The 27,890-nt window shown below is 52.4% G+C and overlaps 2 protein-coding genes across 6 annotated transcripts in view; both read right to left on the bottom strand.

Annotated features, from left to right (window-relative positions):
- Window positions 1-241: 241 nt before the first annotated feature.
- On the bottom strand, window positions 242-23,671 carry THRAP3 (thyroid hormone receptor associated protein 3). 5 transcript variants are annotated; one of them, XM_027899992.1, is made up of 13 exons: window positions 23,620-23,671; window positions 19,803-19,868; window positions 17,016-17,135; window positions 13,444-13,604; window positions 9,611-10,516; window positions 7,507-8,247; window positions 6,758-6,930; window positions 6,224-6,335; window positions 5,906-5,990; window positions 3,524-3,708; window positions 2,772-2,964; window positions 1,990-2,139; window positions 242-1,727 (listed from the first exon to the last, which is right to left on the bottom strand). In XM_027899992.1, exons 4-13 carry the CDS (start codon window positions 13,578-13,580, stop codon window positions 1,506-1,508), a joined length of 2,904 nt encoding a protein of 967 aa, XP_027755793.1. In that variant the 5' UTR covers window positions 13,581-13,604; window positions 17,016-17,135; window positions 19,803-19,868; window positions 23,620-23,671; the 3' UTR covers window positions 242-1,505. The 5 variants fall into 5 exon arrangements, with proteins under 5 accessions (XP_027755793.1, XP_027755792.1, XP_027755796.1 ...); XM_027899991.1 differs by having other exon boundaries at window positions 17,049-17,135; XM_027899995.1 differs by having other exon boundaries at window positions 1,990-2,136; window positions 17,049-17,135.
- Window positions 23,672-24,182: 511 nt separating this feature from the next.
- Window positions 24,183-27,890, bottom strand: part of MAP7D1 (MAP7 domain containing 1) — a 15,982-nt gene continuing 12,274 nt past the window's right edge. Inside the window, exons 7-18 of the mRNA XM_027900009.1 lie at window positions 27,395-27,517; window positions 27,127-27,269; window positions 26,881-27,014; window positions 26,438-26,787; window positions 26,180-26,354; window positions 25,964-26,114; window positions 25,583-25,687; window positions 25,425-25,478; window positions 25,262-25,319; window positions 25,051-25,168; window positions 24,788-24,978; window positions 24,183-24,702 (exon numbers count right to left, since the gene is read on the bottom strand). Coding sequence (XP_027755810.1) covers window positions 24,692-24,702; window positions 24,788-24,978; window positions 25,051-25,168; window positions 25,262-25,319; window positions 25,425-25,478; window positions 25,583-25,687; window positions 25,964-26,114; window positions 26,180-26,354; window positions 26,438-26,787; window positions 26,881-27,014; window positions 27,127-27,269; window positions 27,395-27,517 — 1,613 coding nt within the window. The 3' untranslated portion in view covers window positions 24,183-24,691. The remainder of the gene's footprint in view (window positions 24,703-24,787; window positions 24,979-25,050; window positions 25,169-25,261; window positions 25,320-25,424; window positions 25,479-25,582; window positions 25,688-25,963; window positions 26,115-26,179; window positions 26,355-26,437; window positions 26,788-26,880; window positions 27,015-27,126; window positions 27,270-27,394; window positions 27,518-27,890) is intronic.

The following is a 27,890-nucleotide window of genomic DNA, read 5'->3' as shown; positions in this document are numbered from 1 at the left end:
TGCCACAACAGGGGCTGAAAGGTCTATTAATGCATAAATCCCAACAGGGAGTTGCTTTCAGTACCTGAGTCAGGCCTTCACCAACCCCTGATTTGTGCCCCTACTGCTCTGTGACCCGGCTGGGCTTCCCCTTCCATCCCTGGTGTCCCTCCCACCTCTCCTCCAGGCCCACCCTCAGCTCCCCTGCAGCACTGGGGTCTCTTGGCCTCCCCTGGCAACTCAGGACACAAAGCAAGCAGAGTTACACCTACTACGTATTTTATTGTATTTTATTTGCATAAACAAACTTCGGGGCTTTGCTAAACAGGAACTGTTCAAGTCAAAACAAACCAAACTCTAGCTGGTGTGTGGGGAACAGCACAGCAATCCTGGGGAGGGGGACAGGGGAGCGCGGGCACGGCTGTGCCTCCCCGCCCAGGCTCAAACCCGGCCGGGAACCATCTGCAAACTGCTCCAGAAGACTTTTAAAGTAGAAGATAAAAAGAAACACATCCTAAGGGCTGTCCTCAATCAGCTCAGGAGGGATCTGCCTTTTGGTTTTATAAAAAGATTAATAAAAAATATTGAAAAATTCTCATCTCCATTTATATTTTTCCCCAAGTAGAATTCGGAAGTTCCTTAGAAAACTGTCATCTTGGAAAGGGCACTCGGGTCACAACCAGCTGCAGGGAGGAGACACAAATGCTACAAGCAGTTTGGGGTCCAGCACACACCAGGCCTAACAGTGAACACAAACAGTGGCCAGAAGTAGGGTGTATTCTTTTTTTCTCTTTTAAACCATGCTAATTTTGTTAACTTCCAACATAAAAGGAAAACAATAATTTTTAAAAGGCCCTAAACTCAACTGTTACATAAAAAAAAGTTTTAAAAAAAAAAATCATAGCAGTTTGGTCCCAACAAGTGAATATTCAGATGTTTACTCACATGCTTCATTGTTTTCTTATTTATAAGAACCAAAAATAGTTTCCAAAATTATCCTTGAATTGATGTTGCTACATACGTAAAGGCCTAAAATAAGCAGAGTATGAATTTAGAAAACTGAATACACAATAGGGGAGGAAAATTTGAGCGGGTGAGCGAACCCCGACCGTCACTGGGTCAAATTAGAAAAGAGAAACAAAGGTCGGGACTGGTGGGGTCAGGTGGGCACAAACCGAAACCACATCGTCCTCAACGCCCGTTACCAAAAAATAACCGACCGTCCATAAGGTCACAGAGAAGGGAAAATCCAGGATCTCACCCAGTGCTTGAGATCGTATCCAGTCCAGAGGGGAAGTCTTTGGGAAGAGAAACTCCAGGAGTGGATCCGAGCATAAATGATGGGTCAGTCAGTCCCAGCCCGCGCCTGGGGAGGCTGAACTCTGGCAATGCGGTTCACTAACGTCGGGATCGCTTCCGAGCTCCTCTCCAGGGCCCTGCTCAGCCCCCGGGGATCCCCCTGGCACCGCAGCACCAGCCCGATCCCCCCTCCCGCCGGGGCTCCCGGAGCCACGCGGGCCCCGCGGCTACTCGGCCGCCGTCTGCAGGTTGTCCTTCTCCTCCCGGTTCTCCGTCCCGCTTTCGTCGTCCTCGATCTCCCCTTCCTCCCCACTGAACTTGTCGTGAGCCCACTTGGGGCTGGTGCTGGACTTGCGGAACATGAAGCGGCCCCGGCCCCGGGGGAAGGCGCCGCGGCCGCGGCCCCGGCTCACCCACTTGTCCGCGGCCTCGCCCTCGCGGTCGTCGTGCTGCAGGGTGAGACAGGACAGCGGGTGAGACAGGCTGGCACCACCCTGGCACCTGTCTCCCACTGCCCTGTGCGACACACTGGGTGGAATCCACTCTACAAGGAGCAGGAACGAGCTCTCCTTAGGCAGAGCCAGCAGCTTCCTGGGACGTGTCACCCGGAGCCTTCGCTGGTGGGTTAAGGTCAGCCGGTGCTTTCACCTCGAAAGCATCTGAGACCAGACACACCTGGAGCACACAGATGTTTCAGCACCAGGTACGTACCAGGTAGTACTTCTTGCTCTTGGGTGTGTACTCGGGGTCCCACTCCTCCTCTCTGCTGCGCTTCTGGAAGTCGTTGTTGCCGCCGCTGTTGCTGTTGTTGTTGCCTGAGAAGTTGCCTCTGCCCCATCCTCTCCCTCGAGCTCTGAACTGCTGCAACAGCAACACAGAGCACAAAAATAGTAAGGTTCCAGAGCAGTGCCCTCCCATCCCAGCCACGTTCCAGGGCTTCCTGGAGATCCAGCATCCCTTCTCTGATCATCCAAAACGCCTCTATCATTAAAGCAAGAGGACTGCACATTTTGGGGTTTTCAGCTCATCCGATCACGCAGCACATCTCAGTTCCTATAAAGCTGCTGAAGATCACATGGAGGCATTTCCAGGGCATCCCAGAAAGCACCTGGCAGACACAACCAGCAGGTGAGACCCCTCTGTACCCAAGGCACGGGCATTGCAAACACCAGCGTGGCTGAGCCCTCGTCAGTCCCTGGGGTGGTCAAACCCCAAACGCACTCAGGCACATCGTGTGCCCATCGGGCTGCTCAGCCATCACCAACACACACAACCTCCCAGGCTTGGAGTTCCCTGCCCACAGCACATCCCCAGCAGCCTGGTCTGTGCCCTGTACCCACAGCAATCCCACTGGGGGCTCATCACCCACAACCAGACACTGCCTGGGGGGTTCTCCTCCAGGGCAGCTTTAACTGAAGGAGCAACACACTAAGGGCCCAATTCCTGCCCACTTTGGCAATCAACCCTCGGGTCAGGGGGTGGAGAACACTTACAAAGGTCCCTCTTGCTCTTCCTCTCTCATTTGGGCCAGTGAATTCCTTAGTCCCCAGCCGGGACTTGTCGAAGCCTGTGGAGCTCTCCTCCCTCTCCTCAGTCTCCTCAGGATACTCCTCTGCTTTGACTGAGTGAGAGGACCACGAGGACGACGAACTGGACCTGGATCTCTCACGCACCCGTCGGTGTTTCCTGTTTCAGTGATGGGAAATGCAGGGAGGGGGACACCAACAGGGTTAGGAACTCAGCTGTGGCCCATCTGATACAGAACCACTGCCTCATCACTCCCTTATCAATGCCACCACAAGAGGAAAAGCCATAGGAAGAGCTCATGTTCTAACACAGGGCCCAAGTGCTCTCCAGAAGGAACTTGTTGCTCCTTCCTAAGGTGTTCACACCATCTGCTCTGAGCTAAGCATGCATCCAGAGTTCTAGTTAATGGAAAATTAGGCTAACAGAGAATTATTAAATTAACATCGAAGCCAAGTCATTGCAACGTGGCTGTTCTGACACAACAGGAACAAGAAGGAAAAGTGACTCACCCATCCTGACACATGGAGCCTTCCCATTTACCTTTTACAGTTACTTAGTGTTTCAGACAGATCCAGTGACGAGGGGTAACTCAGGCCACTGGAGCAGTTATGTCCCAGGTGCACAGCCCTGGGTACAACTGTGTGCACGCGCTGTCATCTCCCACCTGAGCAGCAGAGACATGAGGCAGAAGGAAATGGCTACTGGGTTTCCTACATACTTTTTCTTTGAGCCTTTGTGACTTTTCTCCGTTTTCTCAGTTGATCTTTCCCTTGAGTGACTTGAATCTCTCGAGTCCACCGACTCCCTGGATTTATCCCGTTTAAGATCTCTTTCCTTATGTTTTTTACGGCGTTCAATATCAAGGCGCAGATCAACAGGGTCGTCCTTATATTTCCCTTCAGCCTACAAAGGCAGGGGAGAGGGCACAGTTGAACGCAAGGTCTGCAGTGCCCCAGCTCAGCACCATTTACTTTGCTACTGACTGCACAGACTTGTGGAGAACTGGAGCTTAACTGAACTCTAATCAATATTCCATTTTAAGACGTACAATAACGCACTATTATAAAATTTAACTTTTCATCTGTCAGAATTCAAATTTCCTACACTTAAGATCACTGTTTTTTAAACTTTTATTTTCCTCTTTAAACAGCATTAGAATAAACAGCCTGGAACAGGGGAGGGAGAGACATGGAAGCTGGCACTTATTGTACACCACAGCCAGGGAGAGATGGGAACAACTTGGGAATCCCATCCAGCTGATTATGTATCACCACTACAGCGTGGCAGAGCTGCCCAAGAGCCCGTGGATCCCAGACCTGGAAGTGGTACTTCAGGAGAAATACAAGCTGGTTGCTGCTTGGAGATAACCCAAAACTGCAATTACTGATCCAAGGGGCGGGAGAGGGAGGCCACTGAAACGCAGCATCCAGGGGGTCTGTGAGAAGGGCAAACATCCCATGGACAGGGAGGTTTCACTACGTCTGTCAGGGAGATTTACAGCTCCTCCCCCTGGGCTGGAGGCACCGTGTGACAGCTGCTCCACACAGCCCTGGCAAGTCTGCTAAGGCAAGCTGGTGTTTCACAGAGCAAAAAAAACCCACCAGCTGCATGAAAAATTAAAAATAAATTTACATTGCTAATTAAAAACAAACATAAAAACCACCTGGCAGTGCTTGCTCTGAGCTGTATTTAAATGGGTACTTCAGGAACGGATTAGAAGCTTCTCTGGGAAATGAGCAGTTGTGTTCCCTGTGTCTCCTCTGAGCCCTGTGGTACCTGGGTGAGACTCTGCTGCCTGCCCAAACTGGCAGTGGCTGTGGTTCTGACAAGCAGCAGGAGGGCTGTGGGAAGCCTTACACCATATGTTGGTAACAACACCCAGCCTCAGCCATTGCTACTGCATTTACACAACACTCATCCTGGGAACTGCACGACTTGATATGCAACATAACATCACATTAATCGTCTTCAATTAAATACAAAAGGATTAGTAATTCTCTAGCTGTTAAATTTTTTACTTACATGAGTTTCTAACCACTTTTTTGTTTAAATAAATATGTCAAATAACGCAGGAGTGAGAGCAGGCATTTTGTTTTGGTATTTTGCTCTTCTACTTTCCCCAGGCAAAGAGCTTTAATTTCTACTCTGAGAATAAAACTGCTCCCAACACGGTGGATGACAGATAAGTGACAAAATCGGCAGCAGCTCCCTTATGTGGCACAGCAAACACTATTTGGGGTTGGGAGGGCACGTCTGTTTCACGGAGGGCTGGCGAGCTGTTTGGAAACCACGTTTATAACACACTCTGCCAAGCTGATGCTCAGAGTTCAGGCCCATCAAATCCATCTCACCATCGTCCATGTCAAGCCACAAGTGTGTTTGGAAAAAATCGAAAACAAATATGAAACAAGTAAGGTTTCAGCAGGACTGGTTAAAATCTCTTCAATGTAAATATGTATGAAGGTGAATAAACAAAGGTTAAAATCTCAAACATTTTACGTTAAGCCTTTTTTATGATTGTTTACAGTGAGTGCAATGGCTTAACATTCATCTACTCAGCAAAGCTAAAACACTCAATCCCAAATGCTCTGGATCTAAGACAAGTGCTGAATGTTAAAGTAACAGCAATCAACAGAAATGGTACAGTAAGTTGTTAGAACAAAATTTATCATCTGCTTAATAGTGTATCTGCTTTAGCTCAGCATTTAGTTTTACTTTCCTCTTTTTGACATGCATGTCTTTGAAAACATGGTTGGCAATATTGCACGTAACAATGGAGTTAATCATACTTACAAGCAGAAAAATATCACAAAAAGTCTCTTCTCTCATCATGGGCACTTGTTCCAAAAATCCTCTCTTTTTTCTCAAGCTCACCTCAATTGACTTTGGGGTCATTTACCATAGTCTAACCACTTCACAAAGGTTGTTGATACATTTTTAATAAAAATTAACCCTTTGTAGTTCATTTTTAGAATTATGCCCATCCTTAAAAGAAAAACACAAACTTAAGTAGAGAGTAATTTAAACAAAAACATCACTGTTAAGTTCATGCCCAATGCACTCATTTTGTTGAATTAAACTAATCAGAGAAACAGTTCACCTTGAAGCCAGGATCTCTGGAGCTTTTCGATTCCTCTTGAGAGAATCCATGTTTTCTAAAAGTACTGGGAGATATATCTATCCTCCTAAAAGCAAACAAAACACAGATATAACCTTACTTGTAAGAAGAATCTGAAGTTTTTAGATCAAGTGCCATTTAAAGCAGACCAGTATTTCCAAAGGTATTTAAAACTCCCCATAGTTTTTTTGGCTGAAGCTACTTACATATACTTGAATTATTCTGGAATTATTCCAGGGTTTAAGAAAATGAAATCTGAAATACCCCAGCAATGTTAAGGCAGTGTCTAACGGCACCAACCTGTGGATTTCAGGGCTCTTTTTGTTTTTAGCTGCATCTTGTTCCATTCCTTTCTTTAGATATTTGGTAAAGCGTTCATTCAGTGTCATTGTTGAGGACCCAAAGTGATGCTCTGTGGGGGGGTTGAGGAAACAAGTGCCAAAACATTAGTGTCAGTTCTGTAAAAAGACAAAGCCCGACCCAGATGCAGGACAGTGAAGCGCCGTGGGATGAGCTCTAATGCTGCTGACAAAGTCCAGTTTCAACCTTTAGTGTTTCAGTGAAATGAACCATTTGTGCCAGGGAATCACGAATTCACCAGAACACACAGTTCTAAGTCACAGACTGAGTATTTCTCAGGTAAAAACAGGAACAGTTCTGCCTGTGCAGAAAGGTATTTATGTAAATAAAGGTGATCATGATCAGGCTGTTGGTCTCACCTCTGAAACATCTGCTGGAAAACAACTCTGAGCATTAACCAGAGTGCACAAACCCCATTATTTGTACAAGGGAGGAGTGAACCCTCCCCTGAGGACACAGGGAGTCCTGACCCACCTCTTACGTGGTGCACTATGGTCACTATGTGCTGAGCAAACAGCTCCGAGGGGCTGCGCTGCGACTGAGCCGACTGGATGTGGTGGAAAATGGAACGGAACTCCTGCTCCTTCTTGTTGCTGTGCACGAGGTCCCGGCACAGCTTGCGCTCCTGAGCCAGTATGCCACTGGGACTGGGGAGAGAACAGAGCACAAGAAATAGAAGAGCGGGCTCAAGGGGAGCAGTTCAAGGTGATTAATGCTGTAGGAGTTGGAAGATGATCGATGCTTTATGTAGGACTGGGAAGGCACCTGAGAACACTCCACAGTGTGAGCCAGGAGCTTCCTTAAACACCCCCAAACACACTGATCTGGGGTTACTGGGATAATTCAGGTCACTGTTACTCTGTAATGGTGTGTGGAGAGTCAGAGCAGTAAAACACACCGCAGAAAATCAATTTACCCAGCAGAGTAACTTCACTGCACAGCTCAGCTTCTGGCAGCCAGAAGCCACTGAGTAACCACCTGAGACTCCTCCCAGAGCCCAGCATGGCACAGAACCGGAGGCAGAAGCACTGACATCCTGAACTGATCTTACATCCAGTCATAGAAAAGGTCAGGAAAAAGTTAAGCTCTACCTCCCAAGACCACAAACTGTGATGCAATATTGCTTAGCCTTCCTCACACTTGGCAAGCACATGGGGATCTCAGGAAGAGAAACAGGAAAAAACATCACTACTGAGACTTTTCAAAAGCCAGCAGATCCTTACCGTGCGAGATCCTCATCGAAGGAATCCATCCGAATGTTCACCTGGGCCTCACGGGTAATGGAAAAGGAGGATTTGCCAGGAGTCAGCCCCTCCACTTTGGTACCTGGCTTTTCCTTCCCCTCAGAAGGCTTCCTTGGTGGGGGGGAAGAGCTTTTTTCCTGGCTTGATTTGTAAGTGGTCACTCTAAAATTCTTTTCAGGAACAAACCCCCTGTGACCAGGTTCAGCTCTCTTAGATCCTGCTCTCTCTTCCTTTTTGGATCTTTCAGAATAGCTTTCCTCCTCCATTTCATCAGATTTCCTTTGCTTCTCCTTTCCAGGTGGCAGGAAAACCACACCTTCCCATTTTCCTGACCTATCCTCTTCTTGATTTTTACTTGAAGTCGCCACAACTTTAGACATAAATTTGGGCTCATCATCGAATTCCGAATCTTTCCGGCCTTTTCCCTTGTCTTTCTTGTCCTGCTCATCCGTCTCCTCTTTGCCATAATGACCTTCCTTGTGGAAGTCTGGGACCTTAATCTTGTCGAAGTCATCCCGGAATTTGTAGCGCTTGGGGGACTGGCTGCCTCGGTATCCCTTCTCCGAGTCGGCTTTGGAGCCGTACGAGTCAGACTTTGCCTTTCCATCTCCTGATCCCAACTCAGAGAAATTCCCTTTCTCTTTACTTTTTTCTTTCTCAACATTTGTTACTTTCTGGTCTTTGTCTTTCCCATTCTCAGCCTTCTGCTCTTCCAGATACCTGATAACAAAACATTACAGGAGTTTACTTATTAGAGATCAACGGGGTCAAGGAGTCACTTCAAAGAGTCAAACTTCAGAGAACACCAAGCTATGCATGTACACAAAGCTGCCTCTAGGCCCTAAAATAGTTCAAATGTCAAACTCAGCCCCGATTCAGACTTTAGTTCTCGCTAAATTCAGCAAATACACAAGGATATGGATATGCAGGACTGATGAAATGAGGCTCAAGAACAACTCAAACCCAGCTGACCCACGGATGCATTGGAAGGAAAAGAGGAACATCTTACCCACTCTGTTTATTTACTTACAAACCTGGTTCAGGAGAACAACACATCAAACCTTTCAAACTGGGCTGTTCTGCTTTAAACAACACACTGGAAATAAAAGCCTCAAAAGCTACTTCAAATTTGGGATGCAAGTTTCATAGGTAAGCTAAATATTTCATGACAGACTGCAAATACAAATAAAAGCAAACAGGTTAACAGAGGAGAATGTGCTGCTGGGAGAGATAAAACACTTCTGGTGAGAACAATTCAGGTGGTTTATAGCATCACAACAGTTTTAAAGCGTTCACAAAGCAAACCCTGGCTCTGAGAAACAGAGCCATGGACATCAGCTCAGCGCTTCGGAAAGCCCAAACAATAGTCACAGGTTTTTTTTTTTTTACTTTTTAGATTTCAGACATCCTTGATATAGAATCAGATCAAAACAACTCTAACATATTATAATAAAGATCTGAAATCACTTGTGAATGGTGCCCCATCTTTTAGAACAAAGCATCACCTTCAGGCACAATCTGCAGTGGACTATCCAAGAGAATCACAGAAGCAGATGCCTTCTGCAGGGAAGGATGTCTTCATTTTAGGGACAATCTTAGTGCTTTAATTTCCCATCCTACCCACATACACAGGCTTAAGCGCTGCAGCTGCACCTGCCTCGGGCTGTTTGCAGCAGGACATGCAGTAGGATTTAATTAATTTCTTCTAATTTATGGTATCTAAGGCAATTCCATAATGCAACACTAAAAATGTCTTTTACTGACACATAAATAACTTGGGAAATGCAGCTTCCAGCTGCCAGGAAATCTCCTCGGGCACATCTTCAAGTATTCATGGGCTATGAATACTTTTGCAGGGAACATATACAATCTTTAGAACTATCCAAGTTGGAAAACCAATCCCAAGTTCCCACAAACTCAGGGCTCGGTCTGTATTTTGTTCTGGAGTTTAGACAGAAGCAGGCACCACAGCTGGAGCCTGCCCCAGAGCCCTCCCCCTGCTCCCAGAGAGCACCCACACGTGCAGTTGGCTCCTCAAAACTACGACAAAAAGCAAACCATCACCATGAAACACATCACTTGCCTCTTGGAGAAGGCTCCTCCGCCGGGAGCCGTGCCTTCCTCCTTGGGAGCGGCCCCGTACAGCGAGCTGACCGGCGTGGGGCTCTTGCACACCGGGCTCTTCCTGGTGGGGCTCAATCCCGCCGAGCCGTGCTCGAAGGGGCTCTGGTGGGAGCCCCCCTGGAAGGAGCCGGAGCCGCTCTGGGCGGCAGAGCCCATGGGGGACGGGCTGGAGCGCGGCGGGCTCTGTTTCTGCACGGGGCTGGGCCGGGGCGAGCGGCGCCGCACCACCACGGACTGCAGCGGGCTCTTGAGGGCAGGGCTGTGCTCCCGCGGGCTCAGCTCCGACACCGAGCCCCGGGACGCGGAGCCCGCGCCGTAGCCGCTCGCATCCTGCCACGGCTTGGAGCCCTCGGACGCCTTGGCGTCTGGAGCCCCCGCTCCCGAGAACGGCTGCTCCTTGGACTCGTCTCCCTGGCTCTCCCCCGCGGCCTGGGACGCCCGGGCGTCCTTGGAGGAGGATTTCTTCTCCTTCCCAGATTTGCGCTTGGAAGACTCAACCCGGCTGTGGTTCGAGGAGGAGCGGGAAGAGGAAGACCTCCTGGAGCGGTCGGAGGACGACTTGTCGGAATTCCTGGAGTGGCTCCTGGAGCGCGGGGACGGAGACCTCCTCTTGGGCGAGCGGGAGCGCGAGCGGCCCCTGCGAGGGCTGTAGGCCTGGCGGTAGTTCTGCCAGTTGGACCTGTAGTTGCCGTACCCTCCTCGGTTGTACTGGTTCCAGGGGTAGAACCCGCGGTTGCGGCCGCGGAAATAATAGGGCCTGCGGTAGCCCCGGTTGTGGCCCCGGAAATCCCGGTTCTGGTAGACCCTGGGATGGTTCCTTTCTCTGTTGTGAGACGGAGAGTACGACCTTGAACGAGACCTAGAACTGACAGAAGAGAAGAAGTTACACAAATATTTTTGTGTTAGTTTGTTTTTACAGTTTATTTCCCCTTGGCCACAACCTTGTGTTTGAAGCCTCACAAAAAACAAATTTGAAAAGCTCATTTCTAGGATTCTAAAAGTAATTTCTGCGGTTTACCCTTATCTGACTGAGGTATTTCACTCACTTTGCCATGAATACCTAGCCTGGAAATGACTTGTACCTGTGATACTGTCAAATATTTGACTCCAGGATCATTGCAGAGACTGTAATACAAGCACATGTTGCTCTCCATTTTCCTGGGATGAACGTGGTGCTATCCAGCTTCAGAAAAAGTGACAGATCTCAAACTTCCATTCACTTACAGCTCCAGATCAATCTTATACCTCATCCACAAAGAAGTGTTTTTTATGCATATCACGCTGCTGCTATTGGAACAGATCCCAAATCTTCCTCCTGCGCCCCAACTTCTCGTGTGCTTCAAAATTCTGATAATCAAGATGAACCCCTACTTCTTTGTCAGGTGACTTAAATATGGTTCTGAGCTCCCAAAGCTGCATCCCCAGGCACAGCCCCGAGCTCCGAGGAGCGGGACAATGGTGGGACGCGCTGACACCACCAGGGGGAGCTGTGGCTGCCCCGCCCGCATCCACAGAAACCCAATCCAAGAGCACAAAACCCTGGAAAAACGCGGATTGCAGCGGCCAGGCACTAGGGGCTAATTGTCCCTACACTCTCTTCCACTAAATTGTTGGAGCGGCGGTCGTGTCATCCGCAGGCCCCACCGTAGCTCAGATCCCAGAGTTACAGGAAGGATTTCCCAGCTGGTGGGAGCACAAACTTCCGCTCAAAGTCTCAGATTTTAGCCAATTTGCATTAGTGAAACAGAGACAGTGTCCAAACTGAGAAGCTGAAATAGAAAAGAGGTTTTTCCAAATGGAATTTTAGTCAGCGACATTCATTGGAACCATTTCCAGAGCCCCTCCTTACATTCTGAGCTTTGGCCCTTGGTCATGGTCCGATGGACGTGGCCTTCCTCACACAGACTGTGCTGCCTCTCACACCCCAAACCCCCAGAACCAGGGGAGAACCACCTGCTGTTAGAACTCTGCCCCGTTAGCACACGGTGCAGTCAGAGATGCATTTCAGTTCTGTTTTCATTTCCTCCTCCTACCAAGCAGCTCACGGTTTAGCAGGAAACTCTTATTCATATTTCAGTCACTGCTAGCAAACAGTTTAATGATCATTTTAACAGATGTTTCATCCTTTAAACAACCAGAAAACTTATCTGAGACACTTCTTCATTGAAGCAGAAGGAAAAGCAGAGGGGCAGGAGGCAAGAACCACTTATAACAAGCTCTAGTCCAAGGCCCGAGGAACACAGACGCTCAATTCTCAGACAAGTGCTGCATCTGTGATCAATTATCAGCAGGGACCTGTTGCACGCCGCTTCCAAAGTCTGTTCTAGTGTTTTAGAGAGGCTGCAGCAGGAAGATTTCACTCCAAAAGTAGCAGAGACTATTTACCAGAAAATTCTTTCAAAAAATACAGTAAAAGTTACACAGTAAAAGGAACACCACAAGTGATAATTCCCCCAGCTCTGCCAGCCCCCGGAGCTGCTGGCACTGCACTGCTCCAGGGCTAAACCCCCAGCATTTACAAGAGGCAAAAAATGAGAAATAAAGTCATAGAGAAAGCAGGAAATATTAGGCAGACTCCAACATGGCATTGTAACATATAAGAAGCAGCAAACCTACTAAAGGAAGAGTAAAACAGTTTGTGGTGCATCCTGAAGTGCACAACAATGGACTTTTATGGCGAGATCCCACCAGACCTACCTCGGAGCACATCCCAAGGCCAGGCAGGGGGGCTGGGCTGGGCTGACCCCCTCCATTCTGAAGCTTTTTTTTTTTTTTTTTTTTTTTAAAGAAGTTATTTACAATGCAAAAGTAGCTTCAGCAGCAGCACAGAGGAGACAATCATGTTTGCAGGAGTTGCCTTTGTTTTCAACTGCCAAAGTTCCTTCAGAGCTAGAGGATAGTCCCAAATGAGCCTGGATCTTCCAGCATTCCAGCTCCCTTCTGAAAGGACTCGCTTGGAAGCCTCTGGGAAGTCTCCGCCTCTAATTTAGTTTTGTCATGTCACTCTTTCTCCAACTGCACATTCATTAGAGCCTCTGCACGTTAAAAATCCCTAACTGTTAACACTTGCATGAGCTCCCAGCCCAGCGTTTTCAGAATACGTGTCACTCATTGCAGAGGGAAAGCGGTGGAACACCATCACACCCCGCCCAGCTGCAGCGGCTCTGCCAGGCACAGAACGCTGAGCCAAAAGGAAAGGAAAAACCAGAGATCCAGGGAAGGCACCGGCCTTTAACTGGTCTGCTCAGAAGCAATCCAGGGAGGAAAGAACAACTATTAAGCACATTAATGATTTCACAAAATTAACTGCAGCAAAATTATCTTTATCTACTTTATCCCTCCAGAAGGATCATTTCTGTTACCTGGCCCTTGCATGTTGAGGGGAGGGGCAAGGGAAACTGTCCCCATCTTTCACAGCAGTGTCTCAACTGACATTAAAACCTGTTTCAATTCATTTTTAGAGGAGGGAGGAAAACGTGATGTCTGGAAAGGCCCCTCAAGTCTGGGATCAATTACACTAAAAGCCCAAAAAAAAGCCAAGGTCTCAAAAGAAATATCTTGACAATAAACATTTTGTTCTCCTAATTTATTTATTTATTCACAAGCTATTCCCCTAAGTCACTGGAAACACCCAAGAGCACAGGTTGGCAGGAAACAGCCCGAGACTCGGGGCGTTATCTGTCCCAGGATCTAACCAAAGCCTCTCCCTGCAAAAGAGTTAAGTGACAAACCATCTGCACAGGGAGGAAAAGCCCCGTTCCACCCTCTGGCTCCAGGGCTGCCCACACTCACCTGAGTCTGCGCTTCCTGGAGCGGGAGACGGAGCGGGAACGGGAGCGGGACTTGGAGAAGGAACGGGAGCGCGACCTCGAGCCAGACCTCGAGCGGGAAGAACGGGACCCAGACTTGGATTTGTTAGTTTTGGACATCTTTGCAAGCACCTGTCAGTGCACCTGAGGGAAAGAGGGAAATAGAGGTATTTGAGAAATGAAGCATGTGGCTGATAGCAGAGATCAGGCACCTCCTGGCAGGTTGACAGATTCCAGGGACAGGGAGCTTGATAAGCTGGAAATAGGAATGTTTGAAGTGCCTGCTGAGAACAGATGAATGCTGCTGGGCTCAGAATAGAAGGCTTATTTCAGTCTAAGGAGGAAATTTGCAAAAAGAATAAAAGGCTTTAAACCCAGAGAAATCACAGACGTGAATGTGGCAGTGAAAAGCAGCACATTAATGCAATCCCACCTTTGGGGAGGCAAACCAGCCCCTGGAAGTGAAATTCCATCTCACTCCCTGCAGTCACATCACTGTCAGTACAGCCAGCTGCCACTGTTTTAAAGAAGAGGAAAGAAATAAAGAGGCTTACCATTAAAAAAACCCCAAACCCCACCCCCTAAACTCTTATCTAAACTTTCAGAAGGAATCACAAAAAATCGGATACTCCAAGATAGAGGAATAGGACCCCATTTGCACAGCTCTGCTCAGGTCCAACCCTGCCCTCTCTGCTGCTGCAGTTGCTGTGATCAGTCACCAGCACAGATCACCCAGTGAGGAGTTCTGTTGCAGCCAAAATAAATCAGATGTCCTTCCAAATATTCAGAGACAGAAGAGATTACACTGTAGCATTAAATGACTCAAAATAGCCATAATTATGAATTACCTGGGCTATTTTCAGGCATGTATCCAGGTAAAGATTAAAGAGTCCCTTAAAAGATGATTCAGGGAATAGTTTGACCACACAAATATTTCAGTTACACCCTCTCATCAGCTGCTCTCTTATATCAACAAGCAAAATTTGCATTAATTGAGCATTGCATAAGTTATCATAAAACTTTTTAGTCAAAATGACTTAATGAAAAAGACCCAGAAATGAAAAGGAACTATGGAAGTATAACTTCATCTATTTTTCACCCACTGATTAAAAATAGAAGCATTCAGGTGCATAAACACAACTGATCAAGTACTGCTGCTGTTATGTCCATTTTAAGGAAATTCCAGAGGACTGACTTGCAATGCCTTCACTTCACTCTCCAAAATTACATATATGGTTACCAAATACTGCAACTTCTGCCAGGGCACTTCCAGGAAGAGCACAATGCCCAGCCCAGGAGTGACTGCTGGGATAGTGGGTGGTGGTTCATCACCAGAAATGAGACTTTCCAGAAACGGGAAGTTGGCTTTCATTTTAAAAACTCACGTTACATGTTCCCATTCTTCCCTTTCCCTATACTGAAGATGTCATATCAATTCCAGTACTACAATACATTCCACACCAGAAAGCACGCAGGAAAAAAATAATGAAATTAATGGTTCCTGTTGTATCAGGAAACAATGAGTCGCCCCAGGGATGGAAATCAAAAGGCACTGTCACTGAGAACCAACGTTCATTCTTGTGCTTGGTCATTTTACAGGGACAGAATGTCTGAAAGGATCAGTCATGAGTATTTCCTTTTAATTTACTGAATGCATCTGTTGAACCAGCAACACTTCCTACTCTGTTGGTCAAAACAAAGCAACGCTGGAAACCACAACACGAGAAAGAAGCAGAAGGAATAAGGGGTAACAGGAACTACTGGAAGACACAGAAGATGTTGCAGTAACTCCCAGGAAGTCCTGAAAAGACCCCAAAATAGATTTTAAGAGTATCACTTTGAGCTGTTTAGGAGTCTTTGTCTTTCACTTTGATTCCCAGCACTTCCCAGCCCGGTATGTGCGTCGTGTGCCAAACGCCTTGGAAGGGCTTCTTATCTTTGCCAACACTTTTGATGTTGATTCATTCCAAACACGTGAGGTAACTCCTACTGGAACAGAAACTGTGTTGCTGTGCTCTGTCGGCACTGAAAAGGTTAAACAAACTGAACACTGGAGTCAGGTCAGCTCCCCTGAGTTAACTGCGGTTGTAAACTTATTGTGATGTACATTTAGTTGTTCTAAGAGTGACTGACCCAGATAAAATGTGTTCAGCGAGAAACCCTGCTCTGAAAGGATCTCTTCTTAGAAAAGGGATTTTATAAATACACTTTTTAAATAAAGAGGTGCCTGTAAGTGAAGCGAAGGCAAACTCTGAGAACAGCAGTTTGGGAGGCTGCTAACCTCCCATTCCCATTTTTCCCCTGCCCAGGGAGTTGTGTCCAAGGCACATAGCTCAGAAGAACGTGTCTGGCCCTGAGCAAGAACTGCAGCAGAAGCATTTACACAGTACTATGGAGATCTGTCCTTACAGTCTGCTCTGCCAGAGTCCCATTTCCTTCTTGCCCACAGCTACAGAGCCACCATCCCCAGCCCTGGCCCCATCTCTGCCTGGGAAGGGACACGGCTGATCCTGCTGCCTGATCCAGGTCCCCTCTCCCAGCAGACAAGCGTGACTGCACACATCTGGAGGGTATGTCCTGCTGGAAACACTGCCAGGGGTTTTCAGCACTGTTTTTCAGTTTGTCTGGTCTGCAGTTCCAGCTCTGAGCCATCCAGCAGGTCTCCCCAAGGAGCGGAGTCTCGCATCCCAAATTACTGATCTGAGTGTGCTGAGTTTCAAAGTTCTGATAAGGCATTACCTTGCTGGAAACTTGATCTGCCATAAAAACAAACTGTATGGAGCACTTCTTTGCCTTCTCCATTCCTAAGTCCTCAGGGCAATCCAGCACACCACTGGGAGATGGAAACAATAGAGGGACAAATGCTCCCAACTGAGGCACCCCGGCGGACTTTGCCCGGAAGACAAACCATTGTCAGGAAACAGTGGCAGGAAAGTTAATGTTTTACCTCCTGACAGATCTCAAAAACACAGCTCAACTCTGCTCCACAGCAATAAAATAGGCCACCACTGAAAGCCTCTCACTGCTGTGCACTCCCACAGCTTTGGAATTTAAACAGTCATGATAGTTAAGAACTTCTGTGGCCACTGACTGAAATCACTGCAACGCTCCAGCAAAAAACCAAATGTTGGAGGAGGACACGTGGAGCAGAATATGGGGTTTAACACTCAGACCAGCGTGACACTGAATAACCTGGCCAGTTAAGGTATCTGGGGGGAGCAGTCCTTTTCTCCCCAAAATCAACAGGGTGTAAATCCAAAAATCAGTCAATGTAGCACTAAAAAAACAAAAGCAGGTACTACTTCTTCCAGGACATCCAAGGTTATTTCACTAAACCGTTCTCATTTTCCCTTCTATTTAGCAGCTATTTGGGAAGACAGGCCCAAACATTCCAAGACACGAGGCAGAGATTTTTCTTCTAAACCTGTTCTGTACTTTTTGCACAGCAACCCTAAGAATGAAAGCGGAATTCAAGCAGCGGTTTAACCTGCAGCACACCCAGGGCAGAAGGGATATAAGAAGGTCTACCCCAAATCCCAAGACAAGCAGTTTTACCTCTTGTGAAGACCTTCTCTGTTGAGTGCCTACCTGCTGGAGCAGGCTCACCCCTCACACCCTTCCTTCAGTCAGCTTTCCAAGTCTCAGAGCTGTCAGTTATGAAATCAGGAAGAAAACCTGAAATGAGAAGAAAACACACCTTTGTATGTGCATTTTTTGTGCTTTCCACCAGTGATGAACAGGAGTCTGGTTGCCTTAAGCTCCTGCTGCACCCAAAACATTCATCAGATCTACATGTTTGCCATACCCATTTTTTCTTGGTTTGTGACAGAACACTTGGTTTTTGTTTGCTTCTTCACCTATTTCGCAAACACCACCATTAGCACCAAGTTTTGGCATAATCCCCCTCAGAGGTGTCATCCAGGGCAGGAGCTGGATTCCCCTTTAGAAAGGAAAACCGTTCTTGTACTTGGAGAACTGCTACAGAAAAAGGAACCAAGACAACACAAAACAAGCGGGACTAGTAAACCTTTCTTCCAGACAGGGAAAGGAAAGCAGAAAACGTGGGAAAGAAAAGTAGGGAATGTGCTCAGTACTCTCTGCTGAAGCACAAATCAAAGTCCAGGAGTTTCTTATTCCAGAACACCACAAAGAACATTTCCATGTGCCAAGTCATGGGTTAACAGAAGAACACTGTTGGTTGTCACAATCCTTTTTTCCAGGAATTTGTTCCCTGTTTCCAACTGGCCTGTGTTATTTTATGGCTCTTTCCATCTTCCACTCCTTTGTTTTAAGTCTTTCAGGTCGGGATTTCAGCCCTTTCCCAGCTGCTGCAGCAGAACAGCCCTGCCCAGCGCTGACAGAAGTTACAGCCGAGACCATTCCATCCCGAGGTGTCATCGAGAATTCCATACCATGGAGCACCACAGTTTGGAGGCAAAAACACAGCAGGGACCTCCCAGCCACAGCAGCTGTTTATTTGTGTTCAGATCTGTCTACCCCACACCGAGCACAAACCCCAAACACCTGGAAACAAGTGACGTGGCTTGTGTAGGCACCTCAGACCTGAGCTCAGCACCGTGAAACTCCTTCCAGCGGGTTCAGTTTCTCACACTGTGTTTACAAACACTTAACTCATAAATATTAAATATTTTGTAACAGCATTTGCAGAAAGCTCCACGGGATTGTGGCAGGAAAACCTAAATTTGCTTGTTCTTTTCTGTTCAGCTTTGGAGCGAAGCTGTGGAGGTTTCCTTTGCTGTCAGACCCAAAGCAAAGGAGGTGGCACCTCATTAGAGAGCACATTTCTGCCCGAGCCTCTTGGCATCCATTTGTGTTCTCCAGCACAGACATTAAGCTCGGGACGAGCAGCTGAGCTGCTCCTTAGTTTGCTCACAACAGCCTTCATTACCAGGGAACAACAAAAATTAATTCTCCCTCAGCCAGCTCTACAATTCCTAATCCCGAGCCCCAAAACCCAAACAAGATTAGTTCATTCTAATAAAAAAAAAAAAAAAAAGAATTATCCCACACAACACCTTACAAAGTGTGCTCTGTACAATGAGGCAACAGCAATCACAGCAGAAATGAGCTTATGAGGGGCTGCAGCTCTCTGCATGCCCCTGAAGTGCAGCAGTAAGGGCAGAGCGCAGAGCACACTCCAGCTTTGTTAGCTCAGAAATCCAACACCTCACTTCCTACTGGATTCTTCCTTTTCCAGCTAATTTTTGGTGCAAGACCAAACCTTAAGCATGTTCTTGATAGCCACCTGCACAGTTGCCACTGCCAGCCAGGAGGGAGCAAATTAAAATGTCATTTCCAGTCGAATTTCACTGGGGAAACAAAAAGCAGAACAATTTCTCTTCCTACATCAGGGATCCGGTGTGTGTTTTCAGGAGATTCATGACCCGAGTTAACTAAAGCTACAACTGCACCTACCAACCTCTTCAGCAAAGAATGCCCTGGACAACACTGCTAAAAAATGACCAAAACCCCAAAACAGAGTGTTCTAACATGGGCCAAACACGCTTTGGGGAAAAACACCCAGATTATTCTGCCAGGTTTGTCAGCAGCAGCTCCGGTTTCTCTCTAGTCTCTGTGCTTTCAAATTAAGATTTTCCTTCAAGTACATTTGGGTTTTCACACCACTAAACTAATCCCTAAAGAGGTTTAATCCTGAACTCCCGCCCTGGGTTTGGATAATTAGAAGCAGGTTCTATGGAATGGTTGGAAGAATATTTACAGGTTCTTCTGGAAAGGACTGATTCTGCAGACTGCAGTGCTGAACAGCTCCTTTCCAAATACTTTGACCAGCTACAAACACCAATCAGTGACTTTAATCCTGAAACTGGCTACTTAGTAAAAAATATTTTATGTCTCTTTGAGCTTAAAAAGTCGTACGTTGTTATTCAGACAGTTTAGTGACAGGGAGCTCAAGGAAACAAATCCAAGAAAAAGCTGATTAGAAATCTGGATGGTTTTCTTACAGAAGTCGGGCAGCTGGAACTTCTGTTACACACAGAAGAAAAACATCTATACTTGAAAAAAAAAAAAAAAAGGCGAAAAACCTGTTTTATCAGCTTTTTCCTTCCAAACCTACACAACCTGGGAACAGAGAAGCTGAAAAATCAGGTGTAAGCATTTCCATGCCCTGGTGTAACATTTAAAGTTCTTTTAAAACAAATTTAAAAATTGTGGGGTTACTGTGAGAACAAGGCTCCAGACCAGGCCACCCCTACACTCTGCCAGACTCCAGAGGGAACAGAGGGAATGCCTGTCCACAGGAATGCTGGACACATGGAATAAGCTTATTTGAACAGCATTTTCCACGCTATGTTCACGTACCTTGTACAAGTGTCCTATCAATTCTGGTTCTGAACACTGCTTTTTTAGAAGCAATTGAGCTCTCACCTAAGTAAAAAAGGGAAAATAACATTTAAACCACACAGATACCAAGAAATCCTCACATTTTACCAGCACAGAGAAGAACATTCACCCCAGCACCGTTTCCTGGTAAAAAATGGCTGCCAAAATAATTCAGTCTAATCAGATAGTGCACAGACACATCCTCAAGTCAGGAACCCAAGCTCATGCAGAGCCCCACAGGAGCACTCACTGTAATTGTTGTAGGTGTGAATTACGATGCCCACCTGGTATCGTGTGTCCATCGAGGCACAGGTTACAGTTACACCATTACTGCTGAGCCTCACTGCCCTGAGGACACAGCTCCAGCCTGACACCCCACATCACCTTTAGTGATCCCAGAGCAGAACGCCTGGGGGGTTCCTTGCCCAGATTTCCTTCCTCCTTTCAGTCCCCCGAAGGCAGGAGGGAGTGGAGCAGCAGTGGGAGGACTCTGGGGCTGAGCGAGCCCCACACGCCTCGGTCACAGCGGGGGCTCTTCGGGGTTTGTGCAGCCACCTCACCCTGTAAATCATGGCAGGCTAAAAATGGCTGGGTGACGAATGTGGAGGTGAATTGTGAGCAGGGCACTTGCTCTGGGATCACAGAGCAGCAGCCATGAGCAGGGCTGAGCAGAGGCCTCGCTCTCCTACACCGGGGAGAGGCACAAAGTACGTTTATGTGTGACAGCAGAAAGGGTACGGGCAGAAAACCCTTCCTTGGGTGGGAAACGACCCCAGGCAGGGCTGGGTGTCATCTCTGTGAGCCATTATCTGAACTTTTTTGCTGTGGCCCGGCAGTTCCGGTTACCATGGAGTGAGGCAGCGCAAACACCATTCCCAGCTGGCACGAAACGTGATCCCGTGATTTCACTATTCATAGCTCTGACATGGTAAGGCTAAATTAAGCAGGAACTCTTAACTTCTCCAACCTGCCAGCAGTGACTCCCTCTCCTCTGCTAACACAGTTTCCCTGTGCAGAGGGGAGGGATGTTTCCCTCAGGGCAGGAGACTCCAGCCCCACACACCCCGCCTGTCATCCGGAAACAAAATGGCACCGGCTCCTTCCCAGGCACCACCTCGGCCTGGCTCCAGCAGGAACACGGACCAGATGAGCTCCTGGGCCAAATAAACACCTTCCTCTCTTGGGACTCGCTACAGAACCCCACTGAGCAGTTTAAGCCTCATTCCCAGGCCTGCCCAGGAGCGGGGGCAGCTCAAGGTGCAGCAGCACAGCCCCACTGCCCACTGGTCCCTGTCGCACCATTCCCTGGCACAAGCTCCCCAGGGACCCAGAACAGCTTCTGCAACCAGCACCACCCTTCTTCTCCAGTACCCACGGCCTGAACTATACGGCTGAACACCCTGAAATTCCTGCCTCGGCGAGGAACCTCCGAAACTCCGAGGAAACCACACCACCCGAACCCCACAGTCCTGCCCTGGCACGTGCAGCCACTGAACACAGCTCAGGACGCTGTAAACTCTCCCAGATTTGGAGAAAAAGTTCAAGGTCTACGTGGCTGCTCAAACAATTACCGAGTTCCAACACAAAATCTGTCGTTACATGATGACAAAGCCAGGTGAGCTCAAAACCACTCAAACTTGTGGCACAACTGCACTGTTCTTTCAGGGATACAAGCAGGGGCCACCACAGCCTTACAATGAAAAGCATCCTCAGGCTCCTCCAGCCCTGCCCAGCATTCCCCAGTCCTCCCAAGGCAGTATCTTTTCCAGCAGAGAAAGAGGGAACAGGTAGAACAAATTTAGATCTGCTGACGGACGTGGATCACCACTTATTCTATATCCTGATGTTTTATGCACATAACATTTTTGTTTTCTAGTAGCAGCACCCATGTGAGAAGGACCAAGAGTGTTCACCAGCTCTCCCGAGGCACATCAGCCCCAAACACCTCACCCTGAGCCCACAGGCCTGGCCTGCTCTGAAGGACAAAGCTTTGCTGTCATGACAGAGAACAGCAGTGAAGTTGAGGTCAGGGCACACGGCTGCTCTAAAACCCCAGCACACAGGCAAACCTCTTCCCACACATGACCTCCTGAAGCACTGACAGCACAATCACATTTTCCAGAGACAGGGAGCTCAGGGAGGGCCCTTTCCTTGCTCTGTGCCAGGCAGGCTGTGAAGTGCTGGAGCAGGACACAGAGGAACCTCGGGACACTCGAGGACAAGGCCCTGCCGTGTCCCAACACTCGTTTTTCTGTCCCTACAATGGACTCCCCTCAAGGCAACCTGAGAGGGGAAGCTTCAAAGCATCTCTTGGCTGAGTTATGGCAGCCAAGCCCAGCACCTACAAAGGGCAGGGAGAGCCCACCCAAAATGTCACAGCCCACCAACACTGACAGAGCATCTATCCTTGCTCTCCCTGGCAGGGAACACTCAGGAGCCCTTCCAGAGAGCAACTGGATGGTTAAATTGTCTGTGCTCTCAGCAAAGAGCAGCCTGGTGTGACCTTGCAGCAATAAAAGCTCTTGTCTCCCACCACCAGCCACGAGACAACCCAGAACATCTTCCCATTGTTTACTTCAGGGAGCAAACCCGTGCTGGTGCCACAGCACTCGGTACCTCACTGCACATTCCGAAATCAGGGAGCTCCCAGCTCCAACAACCCCACGGGGAAGCTGCTGCACACACACAGGCAAACAGCAGTTCACCTCCCAGGGCAGGGCACGGGGAATGGTTCACAAGGAGAGCAGTTTTAGATCAGAGTTTAGGGAGAAATCCTTCCCTGGGAGGGTGGGCAGGCCCTGGCACAGGTTGCCCAGAGAAGCTGTGGCCGCCCCAGCCCTGGAAGTGTCCAAGGCTGGTGGGAGGTGCCCCTGCCCACGGCACAGGGTGGCACTGGATGGTCTTTAAAGTCCCTTCCAGCCCAAACCATCCTCTGATTCTATGGAGAACTGCTTATTCCAGACTTATCACGTCACCTTCTGGCACACAAACACCCAGGAGGAACTACAGTGACGATCACCTCGTGCAGAGCTCGAAATATACTTGTAGAAGCCTCTGGCATGTTTATTTCCCCAAATCAGTAAAATGAGGGGGGAAAAAACCTCTCATCGCCGTGGGAGAAACAAGGCTCAGGGCTCCCACGTGGGTCTGAGCCACCGCAGCGGCCCTGCTGCCACATCACCTGAAGTTCTGCCAAACTTCACGTTCCAACAAGGCGATGCAGAGCGGGGAAGGAGGGCACGAATCCCCCGCGCCGCACCGGGGGCGGGCGGTGCCGAGCGCCGGGGAGTGACCCTGCGGGAGCCGCACACCGGCACACCCGGCCCGGGGCCCGCCCGGCCCCCTCGAGCCTCGGCAGCGCGACCGGACCGCGGGGGAACCTCCGGGGCGCGGGCGGAGAACAGGGATGTCCCGGCAGGGGATGGGGCAGAGGGGACCGGAGCAGGGCGCGGGCGGCGCCGGGACGAGCCCGGGCGGGCCCCACGGGCACGGGGAGGCGCCGAGGCCTGGCCGGGCCCGGCCCCGCCACGAGGCACGGCTGGGGCCGCGCCGGGCCGGCCCCACGGCCTGCGAACGAGCCCCGCCCGGGGCGCGGCGGGGCCGGGATGGCGCGGGGAGGGCTCGGGGGGCAGCGCCGCGGGGAGGCCCGGGCGGGGCGCGGGGCGCAGAGCAGGGCGGGCGCGAAGGGGAAAGGGAAGGGAGGAGCGCGGTGGCGGCAGGGCAGGGCCCCAGCGCACAGATCCCCAGCCCGGGGCAGGGTCCCGGTCCCGGCCCCGCTCCCGCCGCTCTCACTCACCGGCCCCACCGCGGCCGCTCCGCGCCAGGCGCCCCCTCCGCCGCCGCCTCGCGCACTTCCGGCCCGCGCGCGCGCGCGCTGCCCGTGCCGCGGGGGCCGCCGGGAGCCGTAGTCCGGCCTGCTCAGCGCTTCCGCTGCCCGCCGGCCCCGCCGCACTACAATTCCCGGCGCACCCCGCGCCGCCGCCACTTCCGCCTCCGCCGCGCCGGGAAGGGAGGAGCGCTTCCGGGAGGGGGTGGAAAATGGCGGCGGGGGCGGTGCCGGGGATGCCCCGCCTGGCCCGGCCCGGCCCGGCCTCCTGCGCCACTGGGGGGGGTCCCTGGGCTTCTCTGTGCCCGGCCCCGCGCTCCCGGTTTGTCCCACGTGCAGAGGGTGCAGGGCTCTGCTGGGCGTTTGGGGCCACGGGGACGAGAACCCCCCGTCTCAGGACGAAGCCATTGGCGAGTGGGCAGCGCTGGGGGCGAGCCCGGGGCATGGGGGCGAACCCTCCCCGCTGCTGCCGGGGGCCCGGAGAGCGCTCAGCCCGACCCTGCCCTTCCCCGGACGCAGCGAGGCACGACACGGGCATTGTCCACTTTTATTGTTGGCAAAGGTTGTCTGGATGCAATAACACTGTCACAAGGGCACAGAGCAGCGTGGTGCCGGCCGGGCCCGGGGGCACCGGGCACACGGACACGTGGAGAGAACACGCGTGGGGATGGGGAGCTGTGACCCCTCCCCCTCGAGCTGCCCCCGGGGCATCCCCACGCCCGGCCGGCTCTATTTACAGTATTCACAGACGTTGTACCCAGCGAGTTAAATAACTACATCGTTACACCACACGTCTGGGGCGGCTCCGGTGGGCTGCGGGGGTGAGGGCTGTCAGTCTGATAAGGTGCATGTTTAAAATAAAAATAAAAAACCCAACAAAACGAAATAAAAACGAGGACAGAGAGAGAGGAGCCAGGCGTCCCCGCCGGAGGGGTCCCGCAGCCCCCCCGGGGGAGCAGCGAGGGTCGCGCTGAGATGGCAGCTCCAGGTCTGGGTGGGCTCGGGGCACTTGGGGTGGCCCCGTGGGGCGTCAGCCGGGCCCTCACAGCACCTCTGTGGGCAGGGAGAGCGCGGGGTGAGCCCTGGGCGGGCACAGAGCTGCGTCCCGCTGCCCTCCCGCCGCCCTCCCGCCACTCACCTGTCACCTGCGGGGGCTTCACCACGGCCTGCTTGAGGAAGGGCTCCTTGTCTCCGAAGGGGATGATGCTGCCGGGGCCGCCCCCGTGGTGCGGGAGGTCCCGCAGCTCCTTGGGGCCCTCGGTGCCCGCAAAGCCGTTCTCGTGCTTGCCGGCCTGCACGCCGTTCACCAGGGCCGCCGCCTCCTTGGCGCTGTGGGGGACAGAGGGCTGGGGTCACCCGGGCCCCGCCGCCCCCCGGCCCCCCCGGCGGCCCCGCGCTCACCTCGGCTGCAGCCCCTCGCCCGCCGGGCCCTTCGTGCCCCCCGGCATCCCCGCGCTCGGCGGCTCCGTCTCCGGGAGCTCCTCCGCCTTCGGGATCGGCCCCGGGTGCTTCTCGCGGCCTGGGGGGGGTCACAGAGCCCTGCTCAGCCCCAGCCTGGGCCCCAGCAGGGCTGGGGGAGCACGACCCCCGGCACCCCGAGGTGCCCACACACCTGGGGCATCCTCCTGCTCCGCCGCCTTGCCGTTCACCACCTTCTTGTCCTCCTTCTTCTGCAGGGACAGCAGGACCATGAGGGGCAGCGGGGGCTGCGAGCAGGGGGGTTCTGCACAGACCCCCGTGCCCCCAGCACCTCGGGGCAGGGGACAGGCCCCCACCTTGGCATCTGCTGCGTCTGACTTGCGTGTCCTCTTCATGATCTCCTCCAGGCGCTGCGGGCACACACAGGGGTCACACGCGGCCCTGGTGCCAGGCAGGACCCCCTCCGGGGAACGCCCTGCCGTGCCCTGCACCCAGGGGTGCCCACAGCCCTCACCTTCTTCCTCTCCAGCCGCTCCTGCTCCTCACGCTGGAAGTGCTTCTCCCTTTCCAGGCGCTGCCGCTCGGCCTCTTCCCGTGCCCTCGCCTCGGCCTCTTCCCTCTGTGCCAGGGCAGGGCAGGGATGGGTGAGGTGGGGCAAGGAGGGCTGTGATGGGGCAGGGACAATGGGGACAGGGCAGGGACAATGGGGACAGGGCAGGGACAGTGGGGACAGGCTGCCACCCTGGGCGTCGAGGGGCTGGGCCGGTCCTCACCCCTGCATCCCACTGGAGAAGGAACCAGAGGAGAGCATCCCTGCCTTCCCCCTCCATCCCCACCTTCATCCCTCATCCCTGCCTTCCCCCGCAGCCCCTCACTCCCCACCCTGTCCCCCCACCTGTCTCTGCAGCCGCTCCGTCTCCTCCCGCTCGGCCCGGGCTCTCTCCTGGGCCTCTCTCTCCTCCTGCAGCCGCCGCTCCTCGTCCCTGCGCCGTGCCAGGGCCTCCCTGCGGCTCTGCTCCTCGGCCGCCCGCTCCTCCTGCGCCCGCCTGCGGGAAGGGGGCCCTCAGCACGGCAGGGGGGCCGGGGCCGGGGCCAGGGGTGCAGCACCCACCTCTCCTGCTCCTCCTGCTCCCGGCGCTCCCGCTCCTCGCGCTCCCGCTGCTCCCGGGCCTGGCGCCGCTTCTCTGCCAGCAGCCGCGCGGCCTCCTCGCGGTCCGTGGTGCCGGCGGGGGGTCTGGCTGGGGGGCTGGCCGGCATGGGGCCAGGGGCTGCAGGGGCTGGGGGGGCTGGGGGGGCTGCAGGGGGCGGGCAGAGTTAGGGCTGCTCTGGCTCCCCCCAGCCCCACCACCCCACAGCCCCCCGTACCCACCTGCTGCCGGCTCCACGGGCACCTTGGGGGGCTCGGGAAGGGCTGGGGGCGCCGGGCCCCGCTCCTCCTCCTTCCTCTCCCGAGCCTTTGCTGGGCCCTCCTGCTCCCCTCGTTCCTCTCGTGCCCTGGCCCGCACTTTGGGGGAGGAGTGGGCGCTGCGGGGCAGGGGGGGCTTGTGGGGAGAGCCGAGGGCTGGGCTGGGGGACGCTGGGCGGGCTCTGGGTGTGGCAGGGGACGAGGGACGGTTCTTGGGGGTGGCAGGGGATGAAGGACGATTCTTGGGGGTGGCAGGGGATGAAGGACGATTCTTGGGGGTGGCAGGCGATGAGGGACGGTTCTTGGGGCCCGGGCTGCAAATGGAACAAGAGATGGTGTTACTGGGGCTGGGGCAGCCCTCGGGCAGGGGTCAGGGGGCCGGGCAGCTTCGGTGGGGGGGTCCTGACCTGCTGTCGGCCGCAGGCAGGAGCCGGGGCTGCGCTGCCGGCAGCGACTGCCGCTTCTTGAGGCTGCGCTCGCGGGACAGGGCGCTGCGCTCCTTGGCGTTCTCCCGGTCCTTCTCCTTCTTCTCCTTCTTCTTCTGCTCCACGCAGGGACAGACAGAGACAGAGACCGTGTCAGCGCCGGGTGCTGGGCTCAGCCGGGAGCTGAGCCCCCGTGACCCCCGGGGTCCCTGCAGAGGTGGCACTCACGGGCGAGGGCTCTGTCCTGCGGCGTGGCGTCACGTCAGGGCTGGCGGTGGCCGCCTTCCGCCGCTCCCAGCACCGGTGTGGCAGCCGGTGGTTGTGGCAGGGGCTGAGGGGGCTGGCGGAGGCCGAGCGGGGACACACGGGCACTGCGGGAGGAGCGGCCACGGTCAGGGCAGAGTCAGCACCAGCTCCCTGCTGGCCCCAGGCTCCCTCATCCCAGTCCCCTGTCTGTGCCAGGCCCCGCGTGTCCCTGTCCCCTCCGGGCGCTCACCCTGCTCCTTGCCGTTCCCAGCCAGCGTCACGGCACTCCGGCTGCGCGCCAGGAAGGACAGGGTGGGCGTCATCAGCCGGTCCACGATGCTGCTCTCCCATGGGCTCAGCTGTAAGCTCCGGTCTGGGGAGGGAGAGGGGCCATTAGTGCACCCTGAGCCCCCAGACCCCATTCCAGCCCCACGGCCTCCACTGCAAAGGAACAGCCGTGTGGCTGCGGCAAGGCCGGGGCACATGTGTGATTCCAGGAGTGCCCGGAGCTCAGACCTGCTGAGGAGGGGTCCCCGCAGCCCTAGACAGCTGGAAGGGTCCCCACAGCCCCACACAGCTGAGCAGGATGAGGGGCCATGTGGGCGCAGGCTGGGCATCTGTGGGACGGCGCTGTGGCAGGACGACGATGGTGTCCCCGTGTCCCACGGACACCCCAGTCACCAGGTACCCATACGACCAGCTGCCACTCTGGTGACTGCAGCCCCTCCACTGCGCCCTCTCCTTGT

Source organism: Empidonax traillii, unplaced genomic scaffold, assembly GCF_003031625.1.
Source record: "Empidonax traillii isolate 1590-97213 ecotype Southwest subspecies unplaced genomic scaffold, ASM303162v1 scaffold700:size438121, whole genome shotgun sequence".
NCBI classification, from domain to species: Eukaryota; Metazoa; Chordata; class Aves; order Passeriformes; family Tyrannidae; genus Empidonax; species Empidonax traillii.
The sequence above is the reverse complement of the archived record's forward strand: the minus strand, read 5'-3'. Positions and strand labels throughout refer to the sequence as shown.

Bases quoted from the DNA above. Each gene is read 5' to 3' on its own strand.
- THRAP3 (XM_027899992.1), bottom strand. From the start codon at position 13,580: ATGTCCAAAACTAACAAATCCAAGTCTGGGTCCCGTTCTTCCCGCTCG. The intron at 10,517-13,443 runs GTGAGTGTGGGC...CTCTTCTGTCAG, and splicing joins TCCAGGAAGCGCAGACTCAG to TTCTAGGTCTCGTTCAAGGT. The intron at 5,991-6,223 runs GTTGGTGCCGTT...GTTTGCTTTTAG, and splicing joins AAGAGCCCTGAAATCCACAG to GAGGATAGATATATCTCCCA.